This window comes from Manacus candei, unplaced genomic scaffold, assembly GCF_025592945.1.
Source record: "Manacus candei isolate 608988 ecotype Guabito, Panama unplaced genomic scaffold, ASM2559294v1 h1tg000563l, whole genome shotgun sequence".
NCBI classification, from domain to species: Eukaryota; Metazoa; Chordata; class Aves; order Passeriformes; family Pipridae; genus Manacus; species Manacus candei.
In genome coordinates, this window is record NW_026138611.1 from 38923 (window position 1) to 63083 (window position 24161).

At 59.7% G+C, this 24161-nt stretch overlaps 2 protein-coding genes across 2 annotated transcripts; one reads left to right on the forward strand and one right to left on the reverse strand.

Moving 5' to 3' along the window:
• Nucleotides 1-5319: 5319 nt before the first annotated feature.
• On the reverse strand, nt 5320-9320 carry LOC127466013 (chymotrypsin-like elastase family member 1). The gene is made up of 8 exons (XM_051776608.1): nt 9209-9320; nt 8687-8769; nt 8495-8595; nt 7860-7985; nt 7632-7768; nt 7138-7283; nt 6284-6433; nt 5320-5447 (listed from the first exon to the last, which is right to left on the reverse strand). The coding sequence occupies exons 1-8, from the start codon at nt 9255-9257 to the stop codon at nt 5430-5432; spliced, it is 810 nt and encodes a 269-aa protein (XP_051632568.1). The 5' UTR covers nt 9258-9320; the 3' UTR covers nt 5320-5429.
• A 4419-nt stretch (nt 9321-13739) lies between these two features.
• Nucleotides 13740-23784, forward strand: LOC127466015 (bridging integrator 2-like; the record flags this gene model as incomplete). Its single annotated transcript, XM_051776609.1, has 5 exons — nt 13740-13822; nt 17763-17843; nt 18871-18925; nt 21385-21479; nt 23689-23784. Coding segments are annotated over exons 1-5 (405 nt in total), but the record flags the coding sequence as incomplete, so codon positions are not given.
• Nucleotides 23785-24161: the final 377 nt, after the last annotated feature.

The following is a 24161-nucleotide window of genomic DNA, read 5'->3' on the forward strand; positions in this document are numbered from 1 at the left end:
TCAACAGCGTGAGGCCCCAGCCGGCTCCGGACCCGCCCATCGACCCTTCCCCTTCCCATTCCCGACCCCTTTCCCCTTCCCGGCCCCTTTCCCGGCCCCCGTTCCCCTTCCCCTTCCTGTTCCCCTTTCCCGACCCCGTTCCCAGCCCCGTTCCCATTCCCGTTCCCCTTCCTGTTCCCGAATCCGTTCCCAGCCCCGTTCCCATTCCCGTTCCCCTTCCTGTTCCCGACTCCGTTCCCATTCCCCTTCCCCTTCCCGTTCCCCTTCCCGGCCCCGTTCCCAGCCCCATTCCCATTCCCATTCCCGTTCCCCTTCTCGTTCCCCTTCCCGATCCCAGCCCGTCCCCGTTACCATTCCCGTTCCCCTTCTCGTTCCCGTTCCCTTCCCCGTTCCAGTTCCCGACCCTGTGCCTATTCCCCGTTCCCAGTCCCGTTCCCGTTCCCGTTCCCGTCCCCGTTCCCAGCCCCGTTCCCGACCCCGTTCCCCTTCCCGACCCCGTTCCCGTTCCCAGCCCCGTTCCCGTCCCGTTCCCGACCCCGTTCCTGTTCCCAAACCCGTCCCCGTTTCCATTCCCGTCCCCGATCCCGATCCCGTTCCCATCCCCGTTCCCATTCCCGTCCCCCGTCCCCAGCCCCGTTCCCGTTCCCATTCCCGTCCCCGTCCCGTCCCCGTCCCCTTCCCCTTTCCAGCCCCTTTCCCGTCCCGGTCCCGGCCGGGCTCAGCCGCTGCCTTTGTGCCCCCCAGGTCATCGCCCAGAACTGAGCCGAGCCCCGCCAGCCCCCGGCCCGCCCCGGGGGCACCGCCCGCCCCCCCGGCGCTCCCCGCGCCCCCCGCACCCGCAGCCCCCGCCCGCAATAAAAGCTCTGCCGCCGCCCGGACTCGCTCCCTGCTCTGCCCCGCGCCCGAGCCTTCCTCCTCCTCCTCCTCCTCCTCCTCCTCCTCCTCCTCCTCCTCCTGCCCCCCCGAACCCTCCTCTTCCTCCCCCTCGGGGAAAAGCCCCCGGCTCGGAGCTGGGGGGGCACCGGAACCCCCCGGGATGGGGGAAAAAGGGGCAAACGCCGCAAATCCCCTTCCCGGGCAGCACCTGCGGGCCCTGGGGACACGGGGGGACACAGGGGGCACGGGGGGACATGGGGGGACACGGGGGGACATGGGGGACATGGGGGGACACGGGGGGACACGGGGGGCAGGGGGGGACACGGGGGGACACGGGGGGACACGGGGGGACACGGGGGTCATGGGGGACACGGGGGGACACGGGGGACATAGAGGGACACGGAGGGACATGGGGGGACACGGGGGGACACGGGGAACACGGGGGGACATGGAGGGACACGGGGTGGACACGGGGGGACACGGGGGACATGGGGGGACACGGGAGGGGACACGGGGGGACACGGAGGGACATAGAGGGACACGGGGGAGACACGGGGGGACACGGGGGGACATGGGGGGACACGGGGGGGACATGGAGGGACCACGGGGGGCAGGAGGGGACACGGGGGGACACGGGGGTCATGGGGGACACGGGGGGACACGGGGGGACATAGAGGGACACGGAAGGACACGGGGGGACACGGGGGGACATGGGGGGGACACGGGGTGGACACGGGGGACACGGGGGACATGGGGGGACATGGAGGGACATGGAGGGACGGGGGGGACGGGGGACATAGAGGGACACGGGGGGACATGGAGGGACAAGATGGGGGCACAGGGGGACACAGGGGGACACGGGGGGACACGGGGGGACACGGGGGGACACGGGGGACATGGGGGGACACGGGGGGGACAGGGGGGACATGGAGGGACATGGAGGGACATGGAGGGACGGGGGGGGACGGGGGGACATAGAGGGACACGGGGGGACACGGGGGGACACGAGGGGACACGGGGGGACATGGGGGGGACACGGGGGGGACATGGAGGGACATGGGGTAGACACGGGGGGGACATGGGGGACACGGGGGGACACGGGGGGGGGACAGGGGGACATGGAGGGACATGGGGGGACAACGAGGGACACGAGGGACACAGAGGAACACGGGGGGGACACACGGGGGACACGAGGGGGATCCCACTGGGATCCTCTTCCCAAACCCACCTCCTGGCCAGCAGAGATGTTGCATTCGGGCACTGTCACCTCCTCGGCCTGGGGCTGCTGTGCCACCACCCCCCGGGCTGGGCACAAACCAGCAGCACCAACGGGCACCCCCTTCCCAAATTAACCCCAAACCGGACCCGGGGGGGAATCCAGAGCCGGGAGGGGCTTCCCCTCACCCCTCTGGCACGTCCCGCTGGACAAACCTGCCCTGGACAACAAGGACACCCGGCCCAGGCCCCGAGGGAAGCCAGGCCATGGAATCCTCAGGGATTCCAGCCAAACTTCCCCAGCCTGGCTCTGCCAGGACCCCTTCTGGCAAAGTGTCCAGCCCGGCCCGACAAACCCCCCGGGCTGAGGGGTGGGGACAGGGGGGTCAAATGGGGGCAAAAGGGGCAAAGGGGATCCAGGGGGTGATGTGGGGCTGGGGAGCAGGTTCGGGGGGGGTTCCAGAGGGCTTTTCCAGGGCTCTCCAAAGCCCTCCTGGAGGACTCGGGTGCAGGGCTGGAAGGTCAGCTGGGTGAGTTGGGTGGTGGCCCCGCACTGGGAGGAGCCACTGACCCCCCCGGGCACAGAGAAGCCCCCCAGAGAGACCCCAGGAGAGGAGGGGCTGGGAAATCACCCCTGGGTGGAGTTTGGGCTGAACAGACCCGGCGACCTCAGCCTTGGCTTCCCCCCCTTCACCATCCCCGGGGCCTCCTCTGGGCACTGAGAGCTCCAGACCCTTCCCAAGGGAGGATCTCCCGTGTTGTGCCCCCCAAACTGCCACATCCAGGTGACTGCCCTGCTCTGCTCTCTTCTGGGGAGGTTCACCTCGAGTCCTGGGGCAGTTTGGGTGCCTCATTCCCCACCTGGATGTGGTCCCATTCCCACCTGGATGTGGCCCCATTCCCACCTGGATGTGGTCCCATTCCCACCTGGATGTGGCCCCATTCCCACCTGGATGTGGTCCCATTCCCACCTGGATGTGACCCCATTCCCACCTGGGTGTGGCCCCATGTCCCACCTGGATGTGACCCCATTCCCACCTGGATGTGGCCCCATTCCCTAACTGGAGGTGGCCTCATTCCCTACCAGGATATGGCCCCATTCCCACCTGGTTGCAGCTCCATGTCCCACCTGGTTGCAGCTCCATGTCCCACCTGGATGTGGCCCCATTCCCACCTGGATGTGGCCCCATTCCCACCTGGATGTGGCCCCATGTCCCACCTGGATGTGGCCCCATTCCCACCTGGATGTGACCCCATTCCCACCTGGATGTGGCCCCATGTCCCACCTGGATGTGACCCCATTCCCACCTGGATGTGGCCCCATTCCCACCTGGGTGTGGCCCCATTCCCCAAAGGGTGCCCCTGTCCCGTTTGGGGCCGCAGGTTCTCCAGGACGATGCCCCGGGCAGAGCAGCCAAGGCTTTGCTCAAGGGCCCCCTGGGGACCCCCACCCAGCTCTCCCTCCCCAGGACCCTCAGGTCCCGTTCCCAGCTGTTCTCCAGCCCCTCATTCCCAGTCTGTCCATCTGCACAGTCCCTGAACTGGGAAAGGACCCCCAAGGTCACCCCGGCCCACCCTCCCTCCGGGGCTGCCCCATCCCAGGAGCAGAGTCCATCCCTCGCCCTCGTGGGGGTGATTTCCCAGCCCCTCCTCTGGGGGTCCCGGGGCAGTTTGGGGGGCACAACACGGGAGATCCTCCCTTAGGAAGGGTCTGGAGCTCTCAGTGCCCAGAGGAGGCCCCGGGGATGGTGAAGGGGGGGAAGCCAAGGCTGAGGTCGCCGGGTCTGTTCAGCCCAAACTCCACCCAGGGGGTGATTTCCCAGCCCCTCCTCTCCTGGGGTCTCTCTGGGGGCTTCTCTGTGCCCGGGGGGGTCAGTGGCTCCTCCCAGTGCGGGGCCACCACCAAACTCACCCAGCTGACCTTCCAGCCCTGCACCCGAGTCCTCCAGGAGGGCTTTGGAGACCCCTGGAAAAGCCCTCTGGAACTCCCCCCAAACCTGCTCCCCAGCCCCACGTCACCCCATGGATCCCCTTTGCCCCTTTGCCCCCATTTGACCCCCCTGTCCCACCCCTCAGCCCGGGGGGTTTGTCGGGCCGGGCTGGACACTTTGCCCAGAAGGGTCCTGGCAGAGCCAGGCTGGGAAGTTTGGCTGGAATCCCTGAGGATTCCATGGCCTGGCTTCCCTCGGGGCCTGGGCCGGGTGCCCTTGTTGTCCAGGGCAGTTTGTCCAGCGGGACGTGCCAGAGGGGTGAGGGGAAGCCCCTCCCGGCTCTGGATTCCCCCCCGGGTCTGGTTTGGGGTTAATTTGGGAAGGGGGTGCCCGTTGGTGCTGCTGGTTTGTGCCCAGCCCGGGGGGTGGTGGCACAGCAGCCCCAGGCCGAGGAGGTGACAGTGCCCGAATGCAACATCTCTGCTGGCCAAGGAGGTGGGTTTGGGAAGAGGATCCCAGTGGGATCCCCCCCGTGTTCTCCTGTGTCCCTCCGTGTCCCCCCATGTCCCCCGTGTCCCTCCCCGTCACCCCGTGTCCTCCTGTGTCCCCCCGTGTCCCCCCATGTCCCCCCCATGTCCCCCCCATGTCCCCCCATGTCCCCCCATGTCCTCCCCATGTCCCCCCAATGTCCCCCCATGTCCCCCCTATGTCCCCCCCCATGTCCCCCGTGTCCCCCCGTGTCCCTCCATGTCCCCCCCGTCCCCCCGTGTCCCCCCCCGTGTTCCCTCATATCCCCCGTGTCCCCCCGTGTCCCCCCGTGTCCCCCCGTGTCCCCCATGACCCCCGTGTCCCCCCGTGTCCCCCATGTCCCCCCGTGTCCCCCCATGTCCCCCCGTGTCCCCCCGTGTCCCCCGTGTCCCCCCGTGTCCCCCCGTGTCCCCCCATGTCCCCCCGTGTCCCCCCGTTGTCCCCCCATGTCCCCCCGTGTCCCCCCATGTCCCCCATGTCCCCCCGTGTCCCCCGTGTCCCCCCGTGTCCCCCCGTGTCCCCAGGGCCCGCGGTGCTGCCCGGGAAGGGGATTTGCGGCTTTTTCCCCTTTTCCCCCATCCCGGGGGGGTTCCGGTGCCCCCCCAGCTCCGAGCCGGGGGCTTTTCCCCGAGGGGGAGGAAGAGGAGGGTCGGGGGGGCAGGAGGAGGAGGAGGAGGAGGAGGAGGAGGAGGAGGAGGAGGAGGAGGAAGGCTCGGGGGCAGCGGGAGGGCGGGTCCGGGCGCGGGGCAGAGCAGGGAGCGAGTCCGGGCGGCGGCAGAGCTTTTATTGAGGGCGGGGGCTGCGGGTGCGGGGGGCGCGGGGGGCGCCGGGGGGGCGGGCGGGGCCCCCGGGGCGGGCCGGGGGCTGGCGGGGCTCGGCTCAGTTCTGGGCGATGACCTGGGGGGCACAAAGGCAGCGGTTGAGCCCGGCGGGGACCGGGACGGGACGGGACATGGAAGGGGACGGGGCTGGGGACGGGGACGGGAATGGGAACGGGGATGGGAATGGGAAGGGGAACGGGAAGGGGAACGGGGACGGGAACGGGATCGGGATCGGGGACGGGAATGGAAACGGGGACGGGGCTGGGAACAGGAACGGGGTCGGGAACGAGGCTGGGAACGGGAACGGGGTCGGGAAGGGGAACGGGGTCGGGAACGGGGCTGGGAACGGGGACGGGAAATGTAACGGGAACGGGACTGGGAACGGGGAATAGGAACGGGGTCGGAGAGGGGAACGGGAACGGGGAAGGGAACGGGAACGAGAAGGGAAACGGGAATGGTAACGGGGACGGGAACGGGATCGGGAAGGGGAACGAGAAGGGGAACGGGAATGGGAATGGGAATGGGAATGGGAATGGGAATGGGAATGGGAATGGGAATGGGGCCGGGAACGGGACCGGGAAGGGGAACGGGAAGGGGAAGGGGAATGGGAACAGAGTCGGGAACAGGAAGGGGAACGGGAATGGGAACGGGGCTGGGAACGGGGTCGGGAAAGGGAAGGGGAAGGGGAAGGGGAACGGGGTTGGGAAGGGGAATGGGAAGGGGAACGAAGTCGGGAACGGGAAGGGGAGTGGGGCCGGGAAGGGGAACGGGGTCGGGAAGGGGAAGGGGAACGGGGCAGGAACGGGGCCGGGAAGGGGAAAGGTGTCGGGAATGGGAACGGGGCCGGGAAGGGGAACGGGGCCGGGAAGGGGAAGGGTCGATGGGCGGGTCCGGAGCCGGTTGGGGCCTCACGCTGTTGATCCAGGAGATGTAGGCGGAGACGCGCGTGAACACGGTGGGCTTGAGGACCGTGTTGCAGCCCAGGCTGGACACGAAGCTGGTGACCCCGTGCACCTGGTACTGGCCATTGACGGCGCAGTGGAGGGGACCGCCCGAATCGCCCTGCGGGGACAGGGGGGTCAGAGGGGGCACAGGGGGGTCAGAGGGGGCACAGGGGGGCTCGGGGGAGCCGGGGGGGCAGAGGGAGGGGCTGGGGGTGAGAGGGGGAAAGGGGGGTCAGGGCGAGGGTGGGTGAGCCAGAGGGGAAGGAGGAGCCGGGGGAGTGCAGAGAGGGGCCGGTGAATGGGGGGAAAGGGGTCCGGGGGGTAACGGGGGCACAGTGAGGGAACGGTGAGCGAGGGGAAGGAGGGGGAACGGGGGAGGCCCAGCCAGGGAACGGTGAGTGAGGGGAGCGGGGACACTGGAGGTGCTGGGGGGGCACAGAGAGTTCCCTGGGGGGCAGAGGGGATGCTGGAGGTGCCGGGGGGCACAGAGAGGGGCCAGAGAGGGCCACAGGGAGGGGTCAGGGGCCCCAGGGATGCTGGAGGTGCCCTGAGGGGCACAGAGAGGGGCTGGGTTAGAGTTCCCCGGGGGCAGAGGGGATGCTGGAGGTGCCCAGGGGATGCTGGAGGTGCCCGGGGGGGAATGCTGGAGGTGCTGGGGGAATGCTGGAGGTGCTGGGTGGATGCTGGAGGTGCCCAGGGGGATGCTGGAGGTGCCCGGGGGGGAATGCTGGAGGTGCTGAGGGGGGATGCTGGAGGTGCCCGGGGGGGATGCTGGAGGTGCCCGGGGGATGCCGGAGGTGCCGGGGGGGAGCAGGGCCGTGCCTGGCAGCCGGAGCGCACGCCGTCGCCGCCGGCACAGACCATGGTGTTCTTGACGGTGGAGCCCCAGTAGGCCGAGCTGGAGCAGGTCTGGTAGTCCACCACGGGCAGGTAGGCCTGGAGCAGGACGCTGGACAGCTGCCCGTTGGCTGCACGGACCCGGCGCCGTCAGTGCCCTCCGGCCCCGACCCGCGGCCCCCGCGGCCCCCCCGGCCCCAGCCCGGCCCGCGGCCCCTCCCGGCCCCCGTGCCCCCCGAATCCCCCCAAACCCCCCCCGGCCCCCGTGCCCCCCGAATCCCCCCAACCCCCCCCCGGCCCCCGTGCCCCCCGAATCCCCCCAAACCCCCCCGGCCCCCGTGCCCCCCGAATCCCCCCAAACCCCACCGGCCCCCGACCAAGCCTCCCGTGACGCCTCCCGGCCCCGCCCGGGCTCCCAAAGCCGCCTGAGCTCCCCGCGGTGCCCCCGGTCGGGGGCATTGGGGCCCCCCCGGACTCACTGCGGGTGCGGCCCCAGCCCGTGATGTAGCAGGGGTAGTTGTTGGGCAGGACGGTGCCCTCCTGGGGCAGCACCGCCAGCTGCACGTAGCTGTTGAGGGTGGCCGAGCTGCCCAGGCGCAGCAGGGCGATGTCGTAGCTGCCCAGGGGAGGGGAGAGGGGAGAGGTTGTGGCCGGGCCCCCCCGAAGGGCGGCCGGGCTCCCCCCGAGCCCCCTCCCGCGGGCGTTACCCTGCGGCGACGTTGTTGCTGTTATAGAAGGGGTGGATGATGATCCTGCTGACGCTGAAGACCTGCTCGGTGCCCTCGTTGGCGCTCAGGTTGTGCTCCCCGGCCACCACGCGGAAGTTCAGGTTGCTGCCGGCCGGGGGGAAAAGGGGATCGGCCCCAAAGCGCGCTCAGGGCGGGGCTGAGCCGATCCCGAGCGCTCCGGGCGAGGAGAGGATGCTCCCGGAGACGGGCCCTGGAGCCCCGGGCGAGGAGCCCCAAAGGCCTCCAGGGCTGGGAAGGTTTTTGGGGAAAAAGGGCTTTTGCCGAGGAGCCCCCGAGCGAGGAGCCCCAAAGGCCTCCGAGGGTGGGAAGGTTTGTGGGAACAAAGGGCTTTTGCCGAGGAGCCCCCGAGAGAGAAGCCCCAAAGGCTGCCAAGGGTGGGAAGGGGGTTTTTGGGGAGCAAAGGGCTTTTCCTGAGGAGCCCCCGAGCGAGGAGCCCCAAAGACCTCCAGGGGTGGGAAGGAGGTTTTGGGGGTCCAAAGGGCTTTTCCTGAGGGGCCCCCAAACGAGGAGCCCCAGTGATGCCTCCAAGGGTGGGAAGGAGGTTTTGGGGGTGCAAAGGATTTTGCCGCGGGGTTTTCAGGGTGGGCACGGACCTGGTGACGCAGTGGGCTGCCGTCATGACCCAGTTCCTCTGGATGAGGGATCCCCCGCAGGTGTGGTGCCAGCTGCCCCCCGAGGAATACTGCAGGGAGATCTGGGCGGGGGGGACACACGGGGGGGTCACTGGCGGGTGCCGGGGCCGCGCGACCCCCGGGCCGGGCCGAGGGACCCCCGGCAGGACCCACCTGGGAGGGCCAGGAGTGCGAGCGCGCCTCGGTGCCCCCGACCACGCGCTGGGTGCCCGCGAGAGCCGGCTCGGAGCAGCGCCCTGGGGACAGACGGACAGACGGACAGAGGGACAGGGGGACAGAGGGAGAGACGGACAGACGGACAGAGGGAGAGACGGACAGGGGGACAGACGGACAGAGGGACAGAGGGACAGAGGGACAGACGGACAGAGGGACAGAGGAATAGAGGGACAGAGGGACAGAGGGACAGAGGGAGACAGACGGACAGAGGGACAGGGGGACAGAGGGACAGAGGGACAGGGGGACAGAGGGACAGAGGGACAGAGGGACAGACGGACAGAGGGACAGGGGGACAGAGGGACAGAGGGACAGGGGGACAGAGGGACAGAGGGACAGACGGACAGAGGGACAGAGGGACAGAGGGACAGACGGACAGGGGGACAGAGGGAGAGGTGAGCGGCGGCCGGGAGGGGGAGGTCAGGGGGGGTCGGAGGCCGAAGGCTCCGTCGGGGCACCCACCGCAGAGGGCGAGGGCGGCGAGGAGCACGAGCTGCAGCATCTTCATCATCGTCCTCGTCCCGGGGCGCGGCGGAGGCGGCGGGAGCGGGGGCTGCGGCGCGGCCGCTTTAACGGGGCCGGCGAGGGAGGGGCGGGAAGGAAAGCAGGTGCCGCGGCCCCCCCGGGCGGCCTTGGACCCTCTGCCAGAGCACACACGGCCCGAGGGCAAGGCCGGAGCGCCCCGGGCACGGCCCGAGTGCCCCCCCGGCTCTGGGGCCTTGGGACACCCCCCGAGTGCCCCCCGGATCTGGGGCCTTGGACACCCCCCGAGTGCCCCCCGGATCTGGGTCCTTTGGACCCCCCGAGTGCCCCCTGGCTCTGGGTCCTTGGGACACCCCCCGAGTGCCCCCCGGATCTGGGTCCTTTGGACACCCCGAGTGCCCCCCGGCTCTGGGGCCTTGGGACACCCCCCGAGTGCCCCCTGGCTCTGGGTCCTTGGGACACCCCCCGAGTGCCCCCCGGCTCTGGGGCCTTGGGACACCCCCCGAGTGCCCCCCGGATCTGGGTCCTTTGGACCCCCCGAGTGCCCCCCGGCTCTGGGGCCTTGGGACACCCCTGAGTGCCCCCCGGCTCTGGGTCCTGACACCCCCCGAGTGCCCCCCGGATCTGGGTCCTTTGGACCCCCCGAGTGCCCCCCGGCTCTGGGGCCTTGGGACACCCCCCGAGTGCCCCCCGGCTCTGGGTCTGTGGGACCCCCCGAGTGCCCCCCGGATCTGGGTCCTTGGACACCCCCCGAGTGCCCCCCGGCTCCGCTGCCCTTCCCCACTCCTGTCCCGAGTTTGTCCCGCTCTCAGCCCCCGGGATGCTCCTCCTGGGGCTCATCCACGGCCCGGATTTGGGGGATGGTCCCAGGGTTTGGTCCAAGCCCTGAAGGTGCCACATCGGGATGGGGAAATGGAGGCAAATCCAGGGAACGACCTTCCCCCCCTCCCCAACCCCCCAGGGCTGGATCAGGAGATTCCCCCTCCCCCCCAGGGGCCTTCTTTTGGGGATAAACGGGACACCCACCAGGGCTGGAATAAAACCCGGATTTGGGGCCAAAACTGTGACGTTTTCCACCCCTTCAGCTCCGACTTGGGGCTGTTTTGGGGGAACCTTTGGCCTCGAGGTGCAGGCGCTGGCAAACAGCCCTCGGGGTCACGGGGACCGTCGTGTGCCCAGGGCAACAAAGCTGCGGGAATTCCAGAGCACCTGGAGCAGTTCTGCCCTTATCTCCAGGAAAACAGGAGGGTTGCCGGGAACACGATCTCCCCACACTCGGGGTTGTTTGATCGGCCCCGAGGGAGGGGCAGGGACGGAAGCAAAGGGTCCCACCCGGGGACAGCCCGACCCGAGGGAACCCCCCCCAGGGGACACGAAGGGCTGTGACCCCATTTTGGGGCCAAAAAGGTGGGATTGGGGCATTAATGATGGGTTGGGGGTTGTGCTGTGCAGGGTCAGGAGTTGGACTCGAGGAGCTTTGTTGGGTCCCCTCCAACACCGAACATTCCAAGATTCTGTGATCCCTGTGGATCCCTCCCAACTCAGATATCCCAGGATTCCATGATCCCGGAGGTCAGGGAGCGCCTGGACCACCCAGATCCATTGGGATTGGGGTATTTTGGGGGTTTTGGGGCTGTTCTGTGCAGGGCCAGGAGCTGGACAGAACGTTCCTGGTGAGTCCCCCCCAACTCCACACGTCCCACAGTTCTGGGACACTCGTGGGTTCTCTCCAGCTCCGGCCATTCCACGATCCCGGGATTCCGGAGGGCAGGGAGCACTTGGACACCACTCTTGGCCAGTGGGATTTTGGGGGGTTGGGGTTTGTCCTTTGCAGAGCCAAGAGTTGATGTCGATGATCCCTGTGGGTCCCTCCCAGCTCTGGATATTCCATGATCCTCATGGATCCCTCCCCACTCCAGATATTCCATGATCCTCATGGATCCCTCCCAGCTCTGGATATTCCATGATCCTCATGGATCCCTCCCAACCCTGGATATTCCATGATCCTCATGGATCCCTCCCAGCTCTGGATATTCCATGATCCCTCTGGGTCCCTCCCAACTCTGGCTATTCCATGATCCTCATGGATCCCTCCCCACTCTGGCTATTCCATGATCCTCATGGATCCCTCCCCACTCTGGCTATTCCATGATCCTCATGGATCCCTCCCGACTCCAGATGATTCCAGAGTCGGAGTGTTTTGACAACACTCTTCAGAGCCGGGATTTTGGAATTCATGGATTTTTGGAGTTCTCCTGTGCAGGGCCAGGAGTTGGACCTGGCGATCCTCGTGGATCCCTCCCAGCGCCGGATATTCCCGGCTCTTGGACGTTGGGATTTTGGGATTAGTGGGAATTTCGGGGTTGTCCTTTGCAGGGCCAGGGGTGCCAGGGGGGTCGTTCCAGGGGTGCCAGGGGGGTCATTCTGGTGGTGCCAGAGGAACCATTCCAGGGGTGCCAGGGGGGCTGTTCCAGGGGTGCCAGGGGGGCCATTCTGGGAGTGCCAGAGGGGTTGTTCTGTAGGTGCCAGGGGGGTTGTTCCGGGGGTGCCAGGGGCGCCCTTCAAGGGGTACCAGGGGGGTCATTCCAGGCATGTCAGAGGGGCTGTTCTGGGGGTGCCAGGGGGGGGCATTCCAGGGTTTCCAGGGGGGGCATTCCAGGGTTTCCAGGGGGTCCATTCTGGGGGTACCAGAGGGGCCCGTTCCAGGGTGCCAGGGAGGTCATTCCAGGGGTGCCAGAGGGGTCATTCTGTGGGTGCCAGGAGGGCCATTCCAGGGGTGCCAGGAGGGCCATTCTGTGGGTGCCAGGGGGGCCATTCTGTGGGTGCCAGGGGGGCCATTCTGGGGGTGCCAGGGGGGCTGTTCTGGGGGTGCCAGAGGTGTCGCTCAGTGGGTGCCAGGGAGGCCATTCCAGCGTTTCCAGGGGGGCCATTCCAGGGGTGCCAGGGGTGTCGTTCCGGATGTGCCAGGGGGGCTGTTCTGGGGGTGTCAAGGGGGCCACTCCGGGGGTGTCAGGGAGGACATTCTGGGGGTGCCAGGGGGGTCATTCCAGGGGTTCTGGGGGGGCCATTCTGGCGGTACCATGGGGCCCATTCTGGGGGTGCCAGGGGGGCCATTCCAGGGATGCCAGTGGGGCCGTTCTGGGGGTGCCATTCTGGGGGAGCTATTCTGGGGGTGCCAGGGGGGTCATTCCAGGGGTTCTGGGGGGGCCATTCTGGCGGTACCAGGGGGGCCATTTTGGGGGGTACCAGGGGGGCCATTCTGGGGGTGCCAGGGGGGCCATTCTGGGGGTGCCATTCTGGGGGAGCTATTCTGGGGGTGCCAGGGGGGTCGTTCCAGGGGTTCCAGGGGGGCCATTCTGGGGGTGCCAGGGGGGTCATTCTGGGGTTGTCATTCTAGGGGTGCCAGGGGGGCCGTTCCGGGGGTGCCAGGGGGGCAGTTCTGAGGATGCCAGGAGGGACATTCTGGGCGTGCCAGGGTGTGATTCCAGAGGGACCCATTCCGGGGGTACCAGGGGGGTCATTCCGAGGGGGCCCGTTCCGGGGGTGCCAGGGTGTTGTTCCGGGGGGCCATTTCCGGGGGACCCATTCCGGGGGGGCCGTTCCAGGGGGGGCCGTTCTGGGGGTACCAGGGGGTCGTTCGGGGGGTGTCGTTCTGGGGGTGCCAGGGGGTCGTTTCGGGGGGAGCCCATTCCGGGGGTGCCAGGGTGTCGTTCCGGGGGGACCGTTCCGGGGGTGTCGTTCCGGGGGGGGCCATTCAGGGGGTGTCGTTCCGGGGGTGTCATTCCGGGGGGCCGTTCTGGGGGGGCCGTTCCGGGGGTGTCATTCCGGGGGGCCGTTCTGGGGGGGCCGTGCCGGGGGGGCCGTGCCGGGGGGGCCGTTCCGGGGGTGTCATTCCGGGGGTGTCATTCCGGGGGCCATTCCTGGGGGGCCGTTCCGGGGGTGTCATTCCGGGGGGCCGTTCCGGGGGGGCCGTTCCGGGGGTGTCATTCCGGGGGGCCGTTCTGGGGGGGCCGTGCCGGGGGGGCCGTTCCGGGGGTGTCATTCCGGGGGGGCCGTGCCGGGGGGCCGTTCCGGGGGTGTCATTCCGGGGGTGTCATTCCGGGGGCCGTTCCGGGGGGGCCGTGCCGGGGGTGTCGTTCCGGGGGGCCGTTCTGGGGGGGCCGTGCCGGGGGGGCCGTGCCGGGGGGCCGTTCCGGGGGGGCCGTTCTGGGGGTGTCATTCCGGGGGGCCGTTCTGGGGGGGCCGTGCCGGGGGGGCCGTGCCGGGGGGCCGTTCCGGGGGGGCCGTTCTGGGGGTGTCATTCCGGGGGTGTCATTCCGGGGGCCGTTCCGGGGGGGCCGTTCCGGGGGTGTCATTCCGGGGGGCCGCTCCGGGGGCCCGTTCCGGGGGGGCCGTTCCGGGGGTGTCATTCCGGGGTGCAGCGGATGCTGCGGTGACCTCGAACTTCCTCCGTCCCCAACCCCCCCGGCAGCGGGGCCGCGGGAGGGGCCGGGCCGGGCCGAGCCGAGCCGAGCCATGGCCGAGGGCAGGGCGGGCAGCGCCGGGCTCTTCGCCAGGCAGGTCCAGAAGCACCTGAGCCGCGCCCAGGAGAAGGTGAGGGGGGGCCCGGCATTCCCGAAATCCCGGCCCTGCTCGGGTCCAGCCCTGTTCCCCCCCCGGCAGCGGGGGAGCCGCACGGCAGGAATTTGGGGGCTCTGGGTCGTCGCTCCGAGGATTTTGGGGGGCTCTGGGTCGTCGCTCCGAGGATTTTGGGGGGCTCTGGGTCGTTGCTCCGAGGAATTTGGGGGGCTCTGGGTCGTCGCTCCGAGGCTTTGGGGGCTGGGGGCGTCTCCTAAAGCCCCCCCGAGATCGTTTGGGTTTTCCAAAAGTGGCGTTTCCCGCCCCAGAACCTTCTGGAGGGGGGTTCTGAGTCGTCGCTCCCAGGAATTTGGGGGGCTCTGGGTCGTTGCTCTCAGGGTTTGGGGAGTGGTGGCATCTCCTAAAGCCCCCCAGGGTGGTTTGGGTTTTCTAAAAGCGGGGTTTTCCACCCCAAAACCTTCTGGGGGGGGAGTCATGGGGGGGCTGTGAGGGGGTGGCAGGGGGTGCCTGGGCTGGGGGGGGGGAATTTGGGGGGCTCTGGGTCGTCGCTCCCAGGGTTTGGGGGGTGGTGGCGTCTCCTAAAGCCCCCCAAGGTGGTTTGAGTTTTCTGAAGGTGGGGTTTTCCACCCCAAAACCTTCTGGGAGTGGCTGGGGGGGCGCGGGAAGGGGGTGACAGGGGGTGCCCGGGCTGGGGGTGAAATTTGGGGGGCTCTGGGTCGTCGCTCCCAGGGTTTGGGGGGTGGGGGCGTCTCCTAAAGCCCCCCCAGGGTGGTTTGGGTTTTCTAAAAGTGGGGTTTTCCACCCCAAAACCTCCCGTGGGGTCACGGGGGGCTGTGAGGGGGTGGCAGGGGGTGGTCCCCCCCCGGACAGGGGGTGCGGGGTCGTCCCGGGAATGGGGTGGGCGGGAAGGAGGGGGAGGGGCAGCGGAAACGGGCGATTCTCGCCCGGTTTGGGGCAGTTTTGGGGTCGTTCCCCTTCCCTTTCCCTCCCCAAAAGGGCGGTGGCGGTTTTGGGGGGACACAAAGACTCCCCCTCCCCACCCCAGGTTTCCTGGCCGGGGCTCGGGGCTAAATTTGGCTCCCCCGGGGCTCTTATCGGCCCCAACCGGCTGCGGCTGCTTCCGGACCCCCCAAATCTGCCTCGGCCCCACCCGGGCTCTTCCGGGGGGGTCAAACCCCTTCCTGACCCCCCAAATCTGCCTCAGCCCCACCCGGGCTCTTCCGGGGGGGTCAAACCCCTTCCTGACCCCCCAAATCTGCCTCAGCCCCACCCGGGCTCTTCCGGGGGGGTCAAACCCCTTCCTGACCCCCCAAATCTGCCTCGGCCCCACCCGGGCTCTTCCGGGGGGGTCAAACCCCTTCCTGACCCCCCAAATCTGCCTCAGCCCCACCCGGGCTCTTCCGGGGGGTCAAACCCCTTCCTGGACACCCCAAATCTCCCACCTGGCTCAGTCTTCTTCCTTGGGATGTTCAGCCTCTTCCTGGACACCCCAAAGTTTCCCTTTCCTCTTCCTGGGGGTTCAAACCTCTCCTGGACACCCCAAATCTCCCTCCAGCCCCACCCTGGGCTCTTCCTGAGGAGCTCAACCCCTTCCTGGGCACCCCAAAACTCCTCCATCCCTCATCCCACGCTTTCCCAAGTGGATCAAACTCTTCCTGGACACCCCAAAGTTCCCCCTGTCTGGCTCCAGCCTCTTTTGGGGGGGCTCAGCCTCTTCCTGGGCACCCCAAATCTCGCTCCCACTCAGCCCTGGGCTCTTCCAGGGGTTCCAACCCCTTCCTGGGCACCCCAAAGTTCCCCTTTCCTCTTCCTGGGGGGGTCAAAGCTCTTTCTGGACACCCCAAATCTCCCACTTGGCTCCATCTTCTCCCTTGGGATGTTCAACCTCCTCCTGGGCCCCCCAAATCTCCCACCTGCTCCCGGCTTCTTCCTGGGGGGGCTCAGCCTCTTCCTGCACACCCCAAATCTCCCTCCAGCCCCACCCCAGGCCCTTCCTGAGCAGCTCAACCCCTTCCTGGGCACCCCAAAAATCCCCCCACTCAGCCCTGGGCTCTTCCCTGGGCTTCCAACCCCTTCCTGGACACCCCAAAGTTCCCCTTGCCTCTTCCTGGGGTGTCAAAGCTCTTCCTGGACACCCCAAATTTCCCCCTGTCTGGTTCCAGCCTCTTTTGGGGGAGCTCAGCCTCTTTCTGGACACCCCAAAGTTCCCCTTTCCTCTTCCCGGGGGGGCCAAAGCTCTTCCTGGACACCCCAAATCTCCCACTTGGCTCCATCTTCTCCCTTGGGATGTTCAACCTCTTCCTGGACACCCCAAATTTCCCCCTGTCTGGTTCCAGCCTCTTTTGGGGGGGCTCAACCCCTTCCTGGGCACCCCAAAGCTCCTCCATCCCTCATCCCACACTCTTCCTGGGGGGTCAAAACTCTTCCTGGATAGGGGGTTTTGGAGGTGTTTTGGGGTGTTTGGGGTTGTTTTGGGGGTGTTTTGGGGTGTCTTCAGGTGTTTTGGGGGTTTTTAGGATGTTTTAGGGTGTTTTGGGGTGGTGTAGGCTGTCTTGGGCTGTTTTGAGCTGTTTTGGGTGTTCGGGGATGTTTGGGGGTCTTTCAGGGTGTTTCAGGCTGGTTTGGGCTGTTTTGGGGTAGTTTGGGATGTTTTCAGGTGTTTTGGGATATTTTGGGATGTTTTAGGGTGTTTGGGGGTGTTTTCACGTATTTGGGGGTGTTTTGAGGTGTTTTGGTGTCTTTGGGGTGTTTCAGGGTGTTTTCAGGTATTTTGGGGTGTTTTAGGATATTTTGTGGTGTTCAGGTGGTTTGGGGTATTTTGGGGTGTTTTAGAGTGTTTTGGGATGTATAGGGTGTTTGGGAGTTCTTTAGGGTGTTTTAGGGTGTTTTGGGCTGTTTTGGGGTTTTTGGAGTGTTTTCAGGTATTTTGGGGTGGTTTCTGGTGTTTTAGGGTATTCTGGCATGTTTTGTGCTGGTTTGGGGTGTTCCAGAGTGTTTTGGGGTATTTTGTGGTGTTTTAGGGTGTTTTGGGGTGTTTTCAGGTATTTCCGGGTGTTTTCAGGTGTTTTGAGGTGTTTTGGGGTGTTTTAGGGTGGTTTGGGGTGTTCTGATATTTTGGGGTGTTTCACGGTGTTTTAGGGTGTTTTGGGGTCTTTTAGGGTCTTTTAGGGTGTTTTGGGGTGTTTCCGGATGTTTTGGGCTGTTTCAGGGTGTTTTGGATTTTTTCAGGGTGTTTTTGGTTGTATTGGGGTGTTTGGGAGTGTTTTGTGGCATTTGGGGGTGTTTTGGGCTGTTTTGGGGTGTTTTCAGGTGTTTTGGGGAGTTTGGGTGTGTTTGGGGGTGGGTTTGGCTGTTTTGGAGGTTTTGAGGCGTTTTAGGATGTTTTAGGGTGTTTTGGGGTGTTTTGGGGTGTTCTGATGTTTTGGGGTGGTTTAGGGTGTTTTAGGGTGTTTTGGGCTGTTTCGGGGTGTTTCGGAGTGTTTTGGGATTTTTTAGGGTGTTTTGGGTTGTTTTGGGTTGTTTTGGGCTGTTTTGGGGTGTTTGGAGTGTTTTGGGATGTTTTTGGGTATTTTGGGGTGTTTTCGGGTGTTTTGGGGTGTTTTGGGGTGCTGGGGCTGTTTAGGGTGCTTTGGGATGTTTTGGGGTGTTTTGGGGGTGTTTGGGTTGTTTTGGGGTGTTTTGGGGTATTTGGGGGTGTTTTGGAGTGTTTTGGGGTATTTCGGGCTGTTTTCAGGTATTTTGGGCTGGTTTTGGGATGTTTTGGGGTGTTTTGGGGTGTTTTGGGGTGTTTGGGGGTTTTTATTGGGTATTTGGGGATGTTTTAGGGTGTTTTGGGGTGTTTCGGGGTGTTTTGGGGTGTTTTTGGGGTGCCCTGACGGGGTTTCCGGGGTGGTGGTGCCGGGTTTGGCACCCAAAAATTCCTGGTTTTCCTCTTCCCACCCTTTTCCCGCCCCAGGTCCTGCAAAAATTGGGCAAAACGGTGGAAACGAGGGACGAGCAGTTCGAGCAGAGCGCGGGGAACTTCAGCCGGCAGCAGGTGGGGACTGGGGGACTGGGGGGACTGGGGGGATACTGGGGGGGTACTGGGGGGTACTGGGGACACTGGGGATACTGGGGGGACTGGGGGGATACTGGGGATACTGGGGATACTGGGGATACTGGGGGGGACTGGGGGGATACTGGGGATACTGGGGATACTGGGGATACTGGGGATACTGGGGGGACTGGGGGGACTGGGGGACTGGGGGACTGGGGGGACTGGGGGGTACTGGGGATACTGGGGGTACTGGGGTACTGGGGTACTGGGGATACTGGGGATACTGGGGGGTACTGGGGATACTGGGGGGGATACTGGGGGTACTGGGGATACTGGGGACACTGGGGATACCGGGGGGATACTGGGGGTACTGGGGATACTGGGGGAATTGGGGGGGTACTGGGGGGACTGGGGGGACTGGGGGGACTGGGGATACTGGGGGGGGTACTGGGGGGTACTGGGGATACTGGGGGTACTGGGGGGGACTGGGGATACTGGGAGTACTGGGGGTACCGGGAGTACTGGGGGGTACTCGGGGGTACTGGGGGATACTGGGGATACTGGGGTCACTAGGGGTCACTGGGGTCACTGGGGGGACACTCCGGGGGTCACCGGGGGTCACTGGGGACACTGGTGGGACACTGGGGGGGACACTGGGGGGTCACTGGGGGGCACTGGGGGGGTCACTGGGGGGTCACTGGGGGACACTGGGGGGCACTGGGGATACTGGGGGGTCACTGGGGTCACTGGGGGTCACTGGGGTCACTGGGGGGTCACCGGGGGGTCACCGGGGGGTCACTGGGGGGTCACTGGGGACACTGGTGTTCACCGGGGGTCACTCTGGGGGTCACTGGTGGACACTGGTGGTCACCGGGGGTCACCGGGGGTCCCTGGGGGGTCACTGGGGGGTCACTGGGGGGTCACAGGGGGTCACTGGTGGTCACCGGGGGGCACTGGGGACACTGGGGGTCACTGGGGGTCACTCCGGGGGTCCCTGTCCCCCCCCCTCACTGTCCCCCCGTCCCAGGCCGAGGGTCTCAAACTCTACAAGGACCTGAAAAGCTTCGTGGGAGCCGTGAGAGGTGTGGGGGGTAATTAACGGGGAGGGCTAATTGTGGGTTAATTCGTGATGTAAATATTGAAACGGGGCAGGTAAAATGTGTTTTAAATATTTACGTGTTTAAATATCGGTCGATGGTTTAATTTAAGGGTTTTAATCGGATTGAATCGGGATTTAAAACTGGATAGCAAAGAAAAAATTGGGAAGAAATTTCAATTAATTTAATTTATATATATAAATTATATATATAATTTATTTATATAATTTATATATATATTTTATATATATATTTTTATATATATAATTTTTATATATCATTTATATATATAAATTGATTTTGTTTCATTTTTATTTAATAATCATCTCGACGATAAATGGATTATATATAAATATAATCTTTTAAAAATATATGTAAATGGATAAATGGATAACAAAGAGGAAAGAGAGAAGAAAAATAATGTATCTGGGATAATACATAATATATATATTATATATGGAATAATAAATAGATAACAAATGTATATGGCATGTATAATATATATGAGTTAATAAATAGGGAATAAATAATACATATATTATATACTGGATAATAAATAGATAAGAAATGTATTTTATATATGACGTATATATTATATATGGGGTTAAATTATATATGGGTTAATAAATAGATAAAAAGTAATAGATACCTAATTAAAAGATAAAATAATAGAGAGATATTAAACAGAGATTAAATAAATAATAAATAATAAAATAATAATTAGCAAAGGAAATGGAAATATATTTTAACAAAGAGATCGTAAATAAAAAATTGATAATAGGTCAAAACAGAAAATATTGATAATAAATAGATGTGATATATACATATAATATTTTTAAGTGCATACAAATAAAGAGATAACTCGAGAATAAAGGGAAAATAGAGAATAAAAAACAATATATCTGGGATAATAAATTATATATATATTATATATGGGATAATAAATAGATAATAGATGCATTATATATGGCATATATATTATATGTGGGGTAATAAATAGATAATAAATAATAGATACCGAATTAAAAGATAAAATAATAAAGATATTAAACAGAAATTAAATAATTAATAATTAACAATAAACAATAAACAATAATTAATGAATAATGAATAATGAATAATAAATAATGAATAATAAATAATAAATAATAAATAATAAATAATAAATAATAAATAATAAATAATAAATAATAAATAATAAATAATAAATAATAAATAATAATGAGCAAAGGGAATTGAAATATATTTTAATGAGGAGATTGTAAATAAAAAATTGGTAAGTCAAAAGCGACAATATTGATAATAAAGAGATTATATAGAAATAAAGAAATAAATAGATAAATGGATAACAAAGAGAAAATAGAGAATAAAAGTAATATATCTGGGATAATAAATAATATATATATGATATCTGGGATAATAAATAGATAATAAATGCGTTGTTTATGGCATATATATTATATATGGGGTGTATTTTATGTGGGGTATATTATATAAGGGTGTATTATATAACAACATATAATAATGAATTAATAAATAATGATAATAAGCAAATAATTAATAATTAAAAATAACATACTTATAAATAACAACTTTATAAATATATATAAAATATATATAATAATATATCACATATAAATATAATAATGAATGAATTAATAATGATAATAGACAAATAATTATAATAACTAATGAGAATAAAAATTATAAAATATTACGATAAAATTATAATGACAATAAACAAATAGCTAAAAATAACCTTGCCGTGGTAATAAATAACAATAAATAATAAATAATAAATAAATTAACAGTGATAATAAACAGTAAATTAACGGTGATAATATTATTAATTTTTATATAAATAATAAATTTATAATGGTAGTAATAGACATAAGAAATAATAAATTAATTAATAACGATAATGAACAAATAATGACTAATAATTAAAAATAACATCCCTGGGCTAATAAATAACAACACACAGTAACAAATAAATTAACAGTGATAATAAACAAATGATAACTAATAATTAAAAATAACATACCTGGGGTATTAAATAACAACATATAATAAATTAAGAAATATAGAAATATGACTATATGAATATTCATAAATTAATAGTTATTAATATTATTAATATAAAATATAGTATATTAATAAAATAATAATATTAATTATTAATGTGGTATGTTAACTCATATAATAATTAATAAAATTAAAATATAAATTAATATAAATACTAAAATTATAATGATAATAAACATAAAACATAATAGATTAATTGATAACGATAATGAACAAATAATAACGAATAATTAAAAATAACGCGCCTGGGCTGATAAATAAACCCCGGCGGTAATAACTAAATTGCCGGCGGTACCGAAGGGTAAGTGCAGGTCGGTAATTAGCAATTAAGGGCCGCTAATTAAGGGCTTTGTCCGCAGCGATGCGCGAGAGCTCCCGGCGCGTGGCCGAGACCCTGACGGAGATTTACAGCCCCGAGTGGGACGGACACGGGGAGCTCACCGACATCGCCAGGGTACGGGGGGAGAGGGGGGAGGAAAAAGGGGGAAATGGGGAAAAAAAGGGGGAGAAAGGAAAAAGGGGGGAAGGGAAAGGGGGAAAGGGAAAGGGGGAAAGGGAAAAGGGAAACGGAAAAGGAGAAAGGAAAAAGGGGAAAGTGGGAAGGAAAAAGGGGGAGAAGGAAAAGGGGGAAAGGGAAAGGGGGAAAGGGAAAAGGGGAAACGGAAAAAGGGGGGGAAGGAAAAAGGGGAAAGGGAAAGGGGGGAAAGGGAAAAGGGGGAAACGGAAAAAGGGGGGGAAGGAAAAAGGGGGGAAGGAAAAAGGGGAAAGGAAAAAGGGGGGGGAAGGAAAAAGGGGGGAAAGGAAAAAGGGGGGAAGGGGAAAAGGGAAAAAGGGAAAAGGAAAAAAGGGGGAAAAGGGAAAAGTGGGAAGGAAAAGGGGGAAGGAAAAAAGGATAAAAAGGGAAAGGAGGGAAAAGAGGGGAAGAAGAAAAAAGGGGAAAATGGAGAAAAAAGGGGGAGAAAGGAAAAAAGGGAGAAAGGAAAAAAGGGGAAAAGGGGAAAAGGGGGAAAAGGGGGAAAAGGGGAAAAGGGGGAAGGGAAAAAGGGGAAGGGAAAGCGGGGAAAGGGGAAAGGGAAAGGAAAAAGGGGGGAAGGGGAAAAGGGAAAAAGGGAAAAAGGGGAAAGTGGGAAGGAAAAGGGGGAAGGAAAAGTAGAAAAGGAAAAAAGGGTAAAAAGGGAAAAGAGGGGAAGAAGAAAAAAAGGGGGAAAGGAAAAAGGAGGAAAGGGAAAAGGGAAAATGGGGGGAAGGGAAAAGGGGGGAAGGAAAAAAAGAGGGAAGGGAAAAAGGGGGGAAGGGAAAAGGGGAAGCGGGAAAGGGAAAAGAGGGAAGAGAAAAAGGGGGGAAAGGAAAAAGGAGGAAAGGAAAAAAGGGTAAAAAGGGAAAAGAGGGGAAGGAGAAAAAAGGGGAAAGGAAAAAGGGGGAAGGAAAAAGGGGGAAGGGAAAAAAGGTAAAGAGAAAAAGGAGAAAGAGGGGAAGAATTAAAAAGGGGAAAAGGGGAAAGAAAAATGGGAGAGAAAGAAAAGGGGAAAAGAGAAAAAACGGGGGAAAAGGAAAAAAGGGTCAAGAGAAATGGGGAAGAACGGAAATAGAGGGGAAAGAAGATAAAAGGCCGAAAATGCAAAAAAAGGGATTAAAAGGGGGAAATGCAACAAGGAAACCCTTGGCCTTCCACCTCTGTTTTTCCCTTGCTCCCGTTGTTTACTTTCCCCCTTCACTCCTCTCCCCTTTTCCCTCTTTTCCTCCTGCCCCCCTTTTCCCCTTTCCCCCCCCTTCTTTCTCCCTCCCCCTTTTCCCCTTCACCCCCTTTTCCCCCTCTTTTCCCTTTTCCCCCTTTTCCCCCTTCCCTCCTTTCCCTCCTTTTTCCTTCCCCCCCTTTGTTCTCCCTCCCCCTTTCCCCTTCCCCCTTTTCCTTCCCCTCCTTTTTTCTTTCCCCCTTTATCCTTTCCCCCTTCCCCTCCTTCCCCCTTTCTTCCTCCTCCTCCCTTTTCCCCTTCCCTCCCCTTTCACCCCTTTTCTCCTTCCCCCCTTTCCCCTCCCCCCCTTTCTTCGCCCTCCCCCTGTTATCCCCTTCCCGCCTTTCCCTTTCCAGCCTCCTTTTCCCTGTTTGCCTCCTCCCCCCTTTCCCCCAGTGCCCCCCCCCTTCACCTTGAAGGAAGTTTTCGTTTGTCCCTTCCCCCTTCTTTCCCCCCTCCCCCTTTTCTCTTGTTCCCTCTTGTCTCCCTCCCCCTTTTCAACCGTTCCCCCTCTCACATTATACCCCCCCAAACCCACCTTTGGCCTCACCATACTTACCAAGTTTAAAAAAAATTCTAAAAAACAAACCAAGCCACCAAACCCCCTAGACCAACCAACCCAGCCGTTTAACCTGGGATGTGTGGAAACGTTTAACATGGCCAAAATAGAGATTTTTGTGTCCCCCCCCCCTCCCCAGCAGCAACGACCTTTTTCCTCCGTGGCAGATCCTGCAGTTCCTTGGGAATTTTTATTTCCTTGCCTCCTTTTCGATCGTTTGTTAATGAAATTAAGAATTTAACGGGATGTGTGGAAAATGAATTTTTATTTCCTTGTCTCGTTTTCGATGGTTCCTTAATTAAAATAAGGATTTAATGGGATGCGTGGGAAGTGTTTAAATAGGAAACAGAGATTTTCGTGCCCCCCCCCAGAACAACGACCTCCTGTGGGACGACTACGAGGCCAAGTTGGGCGACCAAGCCCTGCGGCTGCTGGAGAATTACCTGGCCCAGTTCGGGGACTTCAAGGTGCCAAAAAGGGGGGGAAAGGGGGAAGAGGGAGGAAAGGAAAAAAGGGGGAAAGAAAAAAAGGGGAAGGAAAAAAGGGGGGAAAAAAAAAAAGGGGAAGGAAAAAAGGGGGGGAAGGGAAAAAGGGGGAAGGAAAAAAGGGATAAAGAGAAAAAAGAAGAAAAAAAGGGGAAAAAGGAAAAAAAAGGGGGAGAAAAAAGGGGAAAATGCAAAAAAAAGGAGAAAAGGAGAAAAAAGAAAAAAGGGGGAGAAAGAAAAAGGGGGGAAGGAAAAAAGGGTTAAGAGAAAAAGGGAAAGGTGGGAAAAGGGGGGAAGAAGAAAAAAGGGGAAAATGCAAAAAAGTATAAAAGGAAAAAAAGGGGGGAAGAGGGAAAAAA